Source organism: Mustela lutreola, chromosome 8, assembly GCF_030435805.1.
Source record: "Mustela lutreola isolate mMusLut2 chromosome 8, mMusLut2.pri, whole genome shotgun sequence".
Taxonomy (NCBI): Eukaryota; Metazoa; Chordata; class Mammalia; order Carnivora; family Mustelidae; genus Mustela; species Mustela lutreola.
The window spans coordinates 103,321,746-103,335,056 of NC_081297.1; the positions used below are offsets into that span (position 1 = coordinate 103,321,746).

Genomic DNA, 13,311 nt, shown 5'->3' on the forward strand with positions numbered 1-13,311 from the left:
ATTTTTTTCTGCATCTATTGGGATGATCATATTATTTTTATCTTTCATTTTGTTAATGCGGTATATCATGCTGATTGTGCACGTGTCAAGCCCTCCTTGCATCCCTGGAATAAATTCCACTTGATCAAGGTCTTTTTAATGTATTGCTGAAGTTGGTTTGCTAATACTTTGTTGGAGGATTTTTGCATCTAATTTCATCAGGGATATTGGCTTCTAATTTTCTTGTAGTATCACTGGTTTGCTACCAGGGTAATGCTGGTCTTGGAAAATGAGTTTGAGAGAACGCTCTCCTTTTTTCCCCCCAAGAGGGGGAAAAATGGTGGACTTCACCAATGAAGTTATCTAGTCTTGGATTTTGTTTGAATTAGTAATAAAAAACATGCCAAAAATCTCCTTACTAGTAAAGGGTCTGTTGAAATTTTCTATTTTTTCCTGATTCAGTCTTGGTAGGTACTTACTTCTATGGATTTCATTATCATCTAGGTTGTCCAGTTTGGGGGTATATAACTGTTTAGTCTTTTATGATCCTTTTCATTTCTGGGGTATCAGTTGCAACATCTCTTTCATTTCTGATTTTGAGTTCTTGCTCTCTTTCTTGGTGAGTCTAAGCTAAAGGTTTATCTTTTCAAAAAACCAGCTCTTAGTTTTATTGATTTTATTCTATTGTCTTTTTAGTTTCTATTTCATTTAATTCTGTTCGGATCTTTGTTTCTTCATTCTCCTTTGAGCTTTTTTTCTTTCTTTTTTTAGTTCGTTGAGGTATAAAGTTAGGTTGAGAATTAAAAAAAATTTTAAATCCAGTATAGTTAACATACAGTGTTATATTGGATTCAGGTGTACAATACAGTGATTCAGCAATTCTGTGAGATCTCTGTTTCTTAATGCAGGCATTTATCTTTCTGAACTTCTCTTTTAGAACTGCTTTTGCTTCATCCCTTAAGTTTCGGTATGTTGTATTTTCATTTCAAGATTTTTTTAAAAAAATATTTTATTTATTTATTTGAGAGAGAGAGAGAGATTACAAGTAGGCAGAGAGAGAAGGGGAAGCAGGCTCCCCGCTGAGCAGAGAGCCCAACGTGGGGCTCAATCCCAGGACCCTGAGATCATGACCTGAGCCGAAGGCAGAGGCTTTAACCCACTGAGCCACCCAGGTGACCCTCATTTCAAGATTTTGATTTCTTTTTTGACCTAATGGTTGTGTGGTGGCACGCTATTTCATCTCTGGATATTTGTGAATTTTCCAGTTTTCTTCTAGTAATCGATTTCTAATTTTATACCACCGGGCTTGGAAAACATAGTTGATATGATTTCAGTCTTTGTAAAAATTTTTAAAAGATTTTATTTGAAAGAGAGCAAGAGTGAGAGACAGCACCAACAGGGAGAAGGGCAGAGGGACAGGGAAGAGTGCTCCCCACTGAGCAGGAAGCCTGATGTAGGGCTCTATCCCAGGACCCTGGGATCACGACCTGAGCCAAAGGCAGATGCTTAACCAACTGAGCCACCCAGGTACCCCAGTCTTTGTAAATTAAGACTTATTTTGTGGCAGGACATGAAATTTATTCTAGAGAATGTTCCATGTGCACTTAAAGAAAATGTGTATTCTGCTGCTGTTGGATGGAACACTCTGTATATGTTAAGTATCATTTTCTGTCTGGATGACCTATCCCTTGATGGAAAGTGGGATATTAAAGGCCTTGCTGTTACTATATTGCTGTCTATTTTATCCTTTAGGTCTGTTTTTTATTTTTTAAAGTTTTTATTTATTTATTTGACAGAGATCACAAGTAGGCAGAGAGGCAGGCAGAGAGAGAGGAGGAAGCAGGCTCCCCACCGAGTAGGGAGCCTGATGAGGGACTCGATCCCAGGACCCTGGGATCACGACCTGAGCTGAAGGCAGAGGCTTTAACCCACTGAGCCACCCAGGTGCCCTCCTTTAGGTCTGTTAATGTTTGCTTTATATAGTTAAGTACTCCTATGTTATATCATTTTGTTGGATTGACTCCTTTAAAATTCTATAATAACCTTATTTCTTATTGGTTTCTTAAAGTCTGTTTTGTCTGATATAAGTATAGCTATCCCAGCTTTCTTTTGGTTTCCATTTGTATGGAGTATCTTTTCCACCCCTTCACTTTGAGTCTATTGTGTCCTTATATCTGAGGTGAGTCTCCTATAGGCAACATATATAGATGGGTCTTATGGTTTTTTATTTTTTTTAATCTATCCAGTCACTCTTTTGGTTGGAGAATTTTTTAAAAAGACTTCTTTAGGGACACCTGGGTGGCTCAGGTCATGGGACTCTGCCTTTGGCTCAGGTCATGATCCCAGGGTCCTGGGATCGAGCCCCACATCGGGCTCTCTGCTCCACGGGAAGCCTGCTTTCTCTTCTCTCTCTGCCTGCTTGTGATCTCTGTTTTGTCAAATAAATGAATGAAATCTTAAAAAAAAAAAATCTATATACCTTTTAAAAAATAAATAAATAAAAGACTTTTTTATTTGACAGAAAAATCACAAGCAGGCACGGCAGAGAGGCAGGCAGAGAGAGAGGGGGAAGCAGGTTCCCCACTGAGCAGAGAGCCCGATGTGGGTGTCAATCCCCAAACCCTGGGATCATGATCTGAACCTAAGGCAGAGACCCAACTCTGGGGTCCTAAGGCCTGAGCCACCCAGGCACCCCTTGATTGGAGAATTTAGTTCTTAAAGCAATTACTGATAATTATGTACTTATTACCATTTTGATCATTGTTTTTGGCTGTTTTATAATTCCTTTGCTCTTGTTCTCTGCAATCTGTTGGTTTTCTGTAGTAGTATGTTTATATTCCTTCATCTTTTTTTACATGTAAGTTTTAGCTTTGGTTACCTTGACACTTATGTAAAACTGTAACAGTCTATTTTAAGTTAATAATAACATGATTGCATTCTAAACCTTTGTATGCTTACTCCCTCCTGCCTACATTTTACATCTCATTACCTTATAAATCCATTAACAAACTATTTTAGTTATTTTTCCTACTATGTCTTTTTAACCTTCATAATAGTTTTGTAAGTGATTAACCACTACATTTACAACATTAGATTGTTCTGAATTTTATTAAAGATTTACCTTTACCAATGAGTTTTTGTGTTACTAATTAGTACCCTTTCATTTCAGCCTAAGGAAGTTTCCTTAACCTTTCTTGTAAACCTGGTCTAGCGGCAATGAACTCCTTAACTTTTGCTTGTCTAGAAAATCCTTTCTCTCTCCTTCAATTCTGAAGGACAGCTTTGCCAGATATTCTTGGTTGGCAGTTATTTTCTTTTAGTACTTTGAATATATTGTGACACTCCATTTTGGCTTGCAAAGCTTCTGCCGAGGGAAAAAACAAACAAACAAACAAACAAAGAAACCTTTGATAACATTATGGGGATTCCTTGTATGTAACAAGTTGTTTTTCTCTTGCCACTTTTCAGATTTTCTAGCTTTAATGTCTGATGCTTTGATTATAACATATCTTGGTGTGGGTCTGAGTTCATCTTATTGGGAACTCTCCGGCCATCCTGGATCTGGAGGTCTGTTTCCTGCCCTAGGTTAGGGAACTCTTCAGCCATTCATACAAGTTTTCTGTCCCTTTCTCTCGCTCTTCTCTTTCTGGGACCCCTGTAATGCAGATGTTGGTATGCTCGATGTTGTCTCATAAGTCCCTTAAGTTATCTCGACTCTATTTCCTTCTCTTTTTGCTACTCTGACTGGATTAGTTCCATTGCCCTGTCTTCAAGTTCACTGATTTTTCTTCATCTAGTCTGATGTTGAATCTGTTGTACTCTTCACCTGTGTGACTTCTATTTGGTGGTGTCTTATAGTACCTCTTTGTTGAAATTCTCATTTCATTCATGCACTATTCTGAGTTCAGTGAGCATATCTATGGTCCTTACTGGAACTTTTTTTTTTTTTTAAGATTTTATTTATTTGACAGAGAAGGAGAGAGAGAAAGAGTGCATGCACATGAACAGGGGCAGAGGGAGAAGCAGGCTCCCTGCTGAGCAAGGAGCCTGATATGGGACTTGATCCCAGAATCCTGGATCATGACCCAAGCTGAAGGCAGCAGCTTAACCAGCTGAGCCACCCAGCGATCCCTATTGGAACTCTTTATCAGGTAAGTCACTTATCACCATTTCAGTAAGGTCTTTTTTTGAGACTTTATCTTGTTGTTGTTTTTTTTGTTTGTTTGTTTGGAATATGGTCTTCCAGTCCTGGAGGAGTGGTCTTTTGTAGATGAACCTCCTCATTCAACTCTGTGCTAGTTCTTAGTTGTTTCTCAAACCTTTGTGATTGTCTTTATGCTTAGTAGTACCCAGTAGTTGAGGTTGTGCCCAAACCTATCAGTACCTAGAGTCAGGCAGATTGTATGCCAGACCCTCAGACAGAAGCTTTTGAAGTATGCAGATGAACCTCTTCCAGGGGAAGACAGGGATGGATGTGCCTCCAGTTCCCTTTACACCAAGCCCTGAGGTGAGAGCCAGTTAAGAACTGTTTGCTAGTGTCCTGTTGGAGCCATGAACACAAACACTGAACACATGAACACTGGCTACCAGAGCTACTGAGAGATATCCCCTGGGTGGTAACCCCAAAAACTGGGGCACCAGATTCATGCACAGACTTCCTTTTGGGAGTGACTGGTGACCTGGACGGAGGGAGAGTGCAAACACGGTGTTTGCTGGCCTCCATCTTTGGAGAGTATTTCAGTAGACCCCTAGAAGTGTGTTAAATTGGATGCCTGCTCCTCAGGTCAAAGCTTTAAGACCAGCAAACAGGCCTTTTCCACAGCAGACCCCTGGGCGTCTTTCAGTTGGCTGGCTCTGCACTGGGCTCTGGAAGGCAGCCAGGTGCACCTTTGGGGCCCCTTTAAGAACTATTTCCCAGGGGCACCTGGGTGGCTCAGTGGGTTAAGCCTCTGCCTTCAGCCCAGGTCATGATCCCAGGGTCCTGGGATCGAGCCCCGCGTCGGGCTCTCTGTTCAGCGGGAAGCCTGCTTCCCTTCCTCTCTCTCTACCTACCTCTCTGCCTACTTGTAATCTCTGTCTGTCAAATAAATAAATAAAATCTTAAAAAAAAAAAAACTATTTCCCAGTTCGCTATAGTCTTGAGGGTCTTGTGGATGCAAGCCCTGTGACTTTCAAAAATAGGGGTTTTCAGGGATTGTTTGGGTGTGGCTTTTAAATGCGGCACAAAGGGGCTCAAACCTTTTGCTGCTTGGAGTTGTGAGCTCCTTCCATTGGTTGCTGCAGCAGGGATGGGGCATTCAGCAGGACTGTGTCTCAGCCTCTCCTACCCATTGCAATATAAATTTATTCTCATTCGCCCAGCCTGTAGGAATGGCTCAGGTAGTTTCTGGGTGTCTTTCAGAAGAAACTGTCCCATATGTAGCTATGGAGTCCGTGTGTCTGTGGGAGGAGATGAATTCAGGATCCTCCTACGTTGCCATCTTGAACCAGAACTTGGTAAACTTATTTCTGAGGTAATTTAAAGTACAGTCAAGCTAACAATCAGATTTATAGGCTAAATTTGTTTGTTGTCAAATATTCCATTTATAGAATGTGCTGAAAACCTAAATCCATGCCTGTCCTTTCCAAGTTGCTTACTCAGTCACCAAACTACTACAACATTGCCCTTGGTAGATTCCGCTAAATCCTAAATTAAAAATTGCCGGTGTATTTATAACAAGTTGGGGAGGTGGTGGTGCCTGGCTGGCTCAGTCAGTGGAGTATGTGATTCTTAATCTTGGGGTCATGAATTTGACCCACATTGGCTGTAGAGATTACTTTTAAAAAAATGGCAGTGTAGTAACTTACAATAAGATACTTACCTATGTGGGACTCAGTAGTTTTGTCTCATGGTCAAACTATATGGGAAACAATTATAATCACAAGATTGCTTGGAAACATGGAATTGGTTAATGGTGTCTTATTACTAATAACAGGAGTGAACATTTATCGTTAGTGTATTCTAGGCTGTATGGAAAATGCTTAACATGCATGTTCTCATTGACTCCTCACATTAATTCTATGACGTAGGCAATATCACACTTTCACAGATGAGGAAACTAAGGCTTTGGATTATTAAATAACCTTAAGCTCCCAGAGCCTGGCTGTAAATCCACACTACTCTCCAGAGCCTGTACTGAACCTGACACCATACCCCTCACCTCAAAATTTCAGGAGTACAGCCAATAAAAGATCATTTTAAATGTTTTAACAGTTCACCTTCCACTGTGTTCACTTAGTGACATATCATCTTAATGACATGAGAAGAAGCCACACGGAAAAAATGACCCTAAACTACCCCCAGACCAATTATTTACTGGAGCAGAAAAACACGAAGCATATATTAGTTTCCTTCAGAAAAGTTTAAAATGTAAAAGTTTCAACAGCAACAAAATCTTTGCCGTGAACAGCAAGCAAACTTCTGGTTGACCCCAAGCTGCCTTTTACTTTCCTAAATTCTTGACTCTTCATTCCTTCCATCTTAAACCACAAGGGGGCAGGGTTGATGTGCTTATATATTTTTAAGTAGGTCGTGCATACTTGGTTGCAGGGACAGGCAGATAAATATTCTTTATAAAACCTCGTGTAAATGGACTTGTAAGCCCTCCAAATTAATGATAGTCATGCTACAACATGCATGTTACTTCACCGTTTACAAAGCTTCTTCATTGGCATTATTATGTCAGCACAATACTTCAGAGCCCACCTTAATTCAGTGCTTGGAAAATAACACTTACAGCTAGACTGAAATTCCAGAAAGACTAGTGAGGTTATATGGAGCATATTTTTTGTTCAGCTGCACTCCCACGTCGATATTGATAAAGGAGAAATTTTAGAATAGGCAGAGGAACACCAAATAAGGGAATATAATAGAAAGGCTAAATTACTATGTGCTCATGATGAAAATCTAGTAGCAAAATACCGGAATATTGAGCAAGAGAGGACCCCGTAATCTTAAGAAATGCTAAGAGGATGTTGATGAGAAATTACTTTTTAATAGCCCTTATCACAGAGTATCAGCCTACTTCATATATGTCTCACCCCTCTGAATTCACCAATAATCTTTGTGTACCTGTGCTGTGGGGGTGCTGGAGGCTGGGGAGAGAAGAGGAGGGTGGAGCACGTATGGCCAAGGGACGTTCTGAATTATCCTTGCACTCAGCCCTGGACCCCGTGTGCTTCTGACTCTTCCCTCCATCTCTCCAGCAGGTAGAACGCTTTGTGGTGAAGCATGCAGACGGTTCTAGGCGTTGTGTGGTTATGCAACCCTCCTTGACACAAACCCACACCCACTTTAGCCCTGCAGAGTAGCCTAACGACATGCCAATTTCTGAAGCCATTCTGAACGGAATAAAAGCACTTGCACCCTGGCCATGCAGAGATGCAGCCTGGCTAAAGAAGCTCAAACCATACGACTCTACCACCATCACAAGCACTGTGTTTCTGTGGTGAGTGGTTTCCAAAGCGTGGTCCCTGGACCCACAGCACAAGCATGTCCTTGGGAAAGATGCGCCATTCAAGACGCACTAAATCAAACTCCAGGGCTGGGCCTGGCAATCTGTGTTTTCACAAACCCTCCAGGGAGTCTGCTGTACAGGGCTGAGAACTACCACTCTTGCCCCAGTTGGTCTGTCCCCCATGATAAAAGCTAGACAGCTGTCACAGGACCAGGCTGGGAAGACGGCCAGCACCAGGTGGGTCATTGGGCAGTTGCAGGGTGTGAGCGCTTTGAAGCTAATGGTGCAAAGTCAGCACCCCGGTACTAGAAAAGGCAAAATGGCACGTCTAGTGTTCTCCAGATCTGCGATACTGTGTGACAAATGACAGGCAAACTGGGAATTTTCTAGATGGGTGATGACATAACAGAGTAATAACCTGTTTTCCTCGAGCTTTTGCGAGATTTCCTAGTTATTCAGCGTGAAAAAATTTGAAGTACTCTGGATTTTTCACCCCCATATTAAAAGCCACACCTCATGCTTTCTCTTCTATGAGCTGATGGGCATTGCATTTCTCACACGCTATAGGTATTCATGCAGAGAAAATTCTTAATCATTAGTTCTGGTACTCAAATGAGGCTATACCAGGAAAACAAACAGGGGCTTGCATTTCCTCAACCCAAAGGTTTTGCCAGATGCTATGTCTTGTGTTAAAAGGAATTAATTAAAAAAAAAAAAAAAACTTACAAACCTAGGTGCACCTGTTTTATATATTCAATCAGTGAGGCCTTGTTTTTATTCCAGAAGAATGGAAGCTTCTCCTCATGAGGATATTTACAGCATGACAGCTCCAACGTAATTTCAAAACACTGGGCCCAGATGTAGTTGTAATCTTGCATTCCACCTAAACACAAACACATTTAATTTTTTAAGGTCTAAAATTGGAATACAGTCAAGTATCCTGTACCTTGGGCACAAGTGAATCAGACAGTTCCAAGGAAAGTACATGTGAACAGGAAAAGATGAATCTGACATATTCGCATGTAAACTCAGGACTTGACATTTTATTAGCCAGGCACAAACAGGCAATCCTAAATACTCCTATACGGGTAACTGGATCAGAGTAGACCCAAGTTCAACCATGTACCCACAGAGGGGGAGGGGGAGGGTGAGGGTCATTTCTTTTTTGTCGATAACGCAATACAAAAAGGATTCATCAGCATACATTTCTTCGTAAATTACATTCTAAAACACACACAGAATGATACTTTTAAAAAATTATTCACAAACCATTCATAAATACACTAGGTAAGCTAAGTACACTCATCTGGAAAACAATGGCTAACATTTAGTGAGCGTTCACTAGGCCTGGGTACCATCTGAAGAGCTTGTCATGGCAGTGACTCCCCAAGTCTTACAGAAGAGAAGACAGTCCCTGAGGGTGAGTGACATGCAAATGAGTGTAGAGCCCAGCACAGGCCGCCATGCTCCAGGCCCTGTGCTCCTGCCCAGGACTCGGAGCTGCTTCGGGGATAAAAGGAAGGGGGCCCGGCTGGCTCTCAGGAGAGAAGAGACCCATGCCCCCCTCCCAGTTCTCACCTCTGCAGACCCTATTTTCCGAGGGTTATAAACTTATTTCATATTTCCCAGATGCAAAACTTTTCATATTTTAAAATCCAAATTATCGATCTTAAACTTGATGACTGAAAAACACCATTGTCATTAGATTGTCCAGAAACATTTTCTTTCCTTCCTTGGTGGTACAGTGTATTTTATAATCTGTGGCATCTTGGATTTGATGAAATATGGTAACTCTGAAGGAAGTTACCTCATATCCAGCTGGAGAAGCATTTTTGTTCAGTTTCCAAAGTGGCTTTAAAAATCATGATAGCTCATGTACAAGTTCAGCTTATTTTACAAACCAGACGGCCTGGTAATATTTGGATCCCACTGGCGCGTGGCCATAGTAGCCGGATTAGCAGCTGCCCCTGGTTGCTATGACAGGGGTCTCTCTACTCCCGATTGTATCCTGGCCTTCCACCTCCGTGGCACACTGTACCTTTTCTATAAATCTCTCCGCTTTATTCTAATTACACTGCCACCACAATTACTTAGTTGCACGATGCTCTTTCCTATTAAGCCTGAGGGTAGGGGCTGCATCCTGGCAACTTTCCTGGTGTAGTTCCCGGCTCACGTAGGTAAATGCTGAGCAAGTATCTGAACAGCTCTTGGGCAGTCACTGCACCCCCCATCCCCCTGCTTCTGCGACATTAGCTGACAGAGACATGACAGAAGGGACAGCATCATGCGTAACAAACTTTGACAACTGCTGGGGTCTACAAAAGCCAGCTGGCATCTCTGGAGGCAGGTGAGAAGGAGAATGCTAGAAGGGAAGAGACACTTACCTTTGAGTGGATACCAAGAGTAGCCATTTGTGATTCCATTGGGAAAGTTCATTTTGTTTTTACACTGGTCTCCTTTCTTCATGGTGGGATTTCTAGAAGCGTAGGTATGTGCAAGGTATTGGAAAACATCATCATCAGGGGTTAAGCTACGGGAGTGTGATGTCCCTGTCGCTGTGTGTGAAAGACAAAGCAAGACCTTTCTGTTGGTGTCAGAGTACGAGCACTTGGAAATGCATGGGGTGCCGTGTCAGCAAACACGCCATCGCTTCACCTGCAGAAACCCTGCTTTCCCCGAGGGCCCTCCACCCACTCCATGAGTGCTCCTCGTTTGTCACGAACACAGAGTGGTACCACACAAAATACACCAGATGCGTATTCCAACTCCTCCCGTATCAGCTTCCAAGTTAGATATCCTCTCAGTCCCTCTCGCTAATTTCTCAAGGCTGGTGAACTCTCCTTGCATACTGTAGGGGTTAAATAAAGGCTCTGCTCTCATTTTAAGTCCTCATCCCAGAGTTGTAAAAGGAGTCAAATGACTGCTCCTAGGATTAGCAAAGAAGGGTACGTTCTGGTTTTATTTGGTTTCTGGCCTTTTGCCTATGTGGGGTATTCCAACCCAATTTTACTATCTTCCCGGTGAACCCCCCAGTAACCCTGTGGGTCGTCAGGTCAGCCACACTGCCCACCTGCGGTTTATAAACGGTAGGACGGGTGGCTCAGAGGTGAGCAAACGCCACCCCTGGCAGCGAAGACAAGAAGGCACACTCCTCCCCTCCAGAGGTCGGCTTTGCAGCCCCACTTGGAACTCAGGAGGCCAGACCGGCCATTGTTTGCTTACCTGGAACACCATTGTCAAACGGGTAGCTGGCCACTAGGGCACCGCCGTGGAGGTTTGCAGAGAGGACAAACGTCTCTGTCTTCAGCCACTCCATGATGGCCACAGTTTCAGGCTGCCTTGATACATTGTTAAATTCAAAAGCATCGGGGAAATTTCTGTTCAGGTCATAGAAGTTAGTATTCTCCCTTTAAAAGAAAGAATATTTTAGGGTTTCCTCATGGTATCTGAGGGAGTGGATTCGTGCCACGTGTATCACTTTGGTGTGTGCCCCAAGTGTTCTTCCAGATGTGACACAGGGAAGGTGGACACTGACCCAGGAGCCTCGGGGGGCCACACTTGGCATTCATGCACTCTGCAGCCCCTCTGTGTGACCTGCTTTCGCCAGCGGGATAGTAGCCGCTGTGCGGTAAGCAGGGCTATGATAAGTGTTTGCATTTGGGGGCTTTTGCTCTTGGAACACTCTCTTCAGGAAGCCTGAGCCTCTGGGCTAGCCCTGTGGAGAGTCTGCCTGGGGAAATGAGGAACCCAGGTGACAGCCAGAATTGAGACTCCAGCCATGTGCCAGGACCCAGCTGAGGCTCCAGACAGGATGGTACAGAGATTGGCCAGCCTTGCTCTGGCTTGTCTAAATTCCTAACTTACAGAATTGAGAGTAAATAAAAAGGATTTAATTCCCTCAATTTAGGGATGTTTTGTTGCATGGCAACTGGTGACAGAAACATGCTACTTTATACAAATGTATTTCTGGAAAATGGGCTGGCCATGTTTAAATACACTAGAAAAACCTAAAGTTGAAGGGAATCCAGTGGTGAGATTTTATATTTTTTTATAAAAGCAAACAAATGTTTGGACAAATATAAATGTATACTAGACATTTGAGAAATTCTAAACTTCCTGAGGCAGATTGCAACAAAATAAACTGTTTAAATCAGAAATATTATAAGACTCCCTGTTCTTTTTCTAAAGACTTATTTACTTATTTTAGAGAGAGAGGGAGCATAAGCAGGGGGAAGGGCAGAGAGAGAGAGCAGCAGACTCCCCACTGAGCACGGAGCCCAACAGAGAGTTCGCAGAGCTCGATCTCACGACCCCGAATCATGACCTGAGCCAAAATCGAGTCAGGCACTTAACCGAATGAGCCAGCCAGGCGCCCTAATTCCCTCCTCCTTTTTCGGTACTGGCTTAATAAACCAACTGGTAATTACTGAGGGCTTAGCTAGGCGCTGGAGATTTCACAGTGAGCAACAGGAGCAACAGAATTCCTGCCCCCAGGTAGCGAACAGATTCATGTGGAGAGAGACATTGAACAAGAAATCAGACCTTAAAATTTGTGCTACGAGGGTGAAGTGGCAGGTGCTATGAACCAAGGGCCCAATAGAGGACAGGTCAGGGAGGGAGTCTTTGAGCAAACACTGTTTAGCAGTGAGAGGGGTGAGGAGTGGGAAAGGAGGTCTGCGCCTGAGATGAGAAAGAACCAGGTCGGTCCAGGAGATGAAGGAGACTCCAAGCGGCCGGGGAGTGGGGAGCGAGGGCGAGCAGCAGGGTGGGCCCAGGAGTACAGCGTCTTCTTGGGGATTTTACTTTTCATCTTCAAAGCAGTGGCAGCCTGAAGTGTTTTCAGCATGGCAATGACATGACCTAGGCCGAGCTGGTTCACTGTCGAGGCCATGGGGTGCTGTCTGGGGGGGGGCCTTGTTGTTCTAAATGGACCAGCCCATCCTTACCTTCCATTACTGTAAAAACAGTCGGGCTTTATGACCGCTTCAAAGCCATCTGGGTTCATGGAAGGCATGAAGTGTATCCGGGTGCTGTTGATTAAATTTGTGATTTCCAAGTCTTTTCCATCGTTGGTTACAAGATGTTCAATTAAATGGAGTAGCAGCTCCCGCCCCACAGTCTGTATGTGTTAAAGACAAAATGGGATAGTATTAGGTCAGAGGAAAATAGTCCCTAAAGCCCAGATTCCCCAGTGAGGGATTCTACTACAGTTTGGTATTTGAAACCAAGTCCAGCTGTGATACCACGTGGTGGCTCTGCAAGTGGCAATTAGTCACAGGGGGTGCTGAAAACTGTTAGCAAAAATTAAAAAAAAAAAAAAATTTTTTTAAATGTACCTGTCTGTAAAGAATTTACTTTTTACAAAATGAATTAGGTGGGATAAAGGTTATGCTTACTACGTTTCCAATTTGCTTCCCTTCCAAAACACTTCCTGGAGTGGAAGGGCAGAGGTGGTGTTCAGGAGGACACACACGCCGTGGTGTGTGTCTTGGCCAACAGCAGGGTGACAACCGCTGCATCAGACACGGTAGACAAATGTAGATTTTAATAGGGAAGAATTCAGGTTTGTAACAAGCATAGCTTAAGTAGGTTTCAGACTTTAATATCCTCCTATTTCCAAACTCCCCTCTTGAACACTTGTGCAATGTTCAACGTATCTGCATACTTCTGATGGCCACATTCTTGTGTTACCGAAACTAGAGTCATTCGCACATCATGCTCATAATTTTTTTTTTGCCGTATCTTCTATGCTGCTGCTTTGTTTATATTTTCTTTAAACTGGTTCACTTTTTGCTTATAGAAGAAATGAAAAACCTTTGTGTTGTTACCATTTTGC

At 43.0% G+C, this 13,311-nt stretch overlaps 1 protein-coding gene across 6 annotated transcripts in view; it reads right to left on the reverse strand.

Moving 5' to 3' along the window:
- The window catches only part of CPM (carboxypeptidase M), a 105,654-nt gene that overhangs the window by 8,850 nt on the left and 83,493 nt on the right, over positions 1-13,311 (reverse strand). For all 6 annotated transcript variants that reach the window (XM_059186286.1, XM_059186285.1, XM_059186284.1 and 3 more), the window contains 4 exons: positions 12,422-12,594; positions 10,698-10,882; positions 9,860-10,030; positions 8,206-8,358 (listed from right to left, as the gene is read on the reverse strand). In XM_059186286.1, the coding sequence (XP_059042269.1) occupies positions 8,206-8,358; positions 9,860-10,030; positions 10,698-10,882; positions 12,422-12,594 (682 nt within the window). The remainder of the gene's footprint in view (positions 1-8,205; positions 8,359-9,859; positions 10,031-10,697; positions 10,883-12,421; positions 12,595-13,311) is intronic.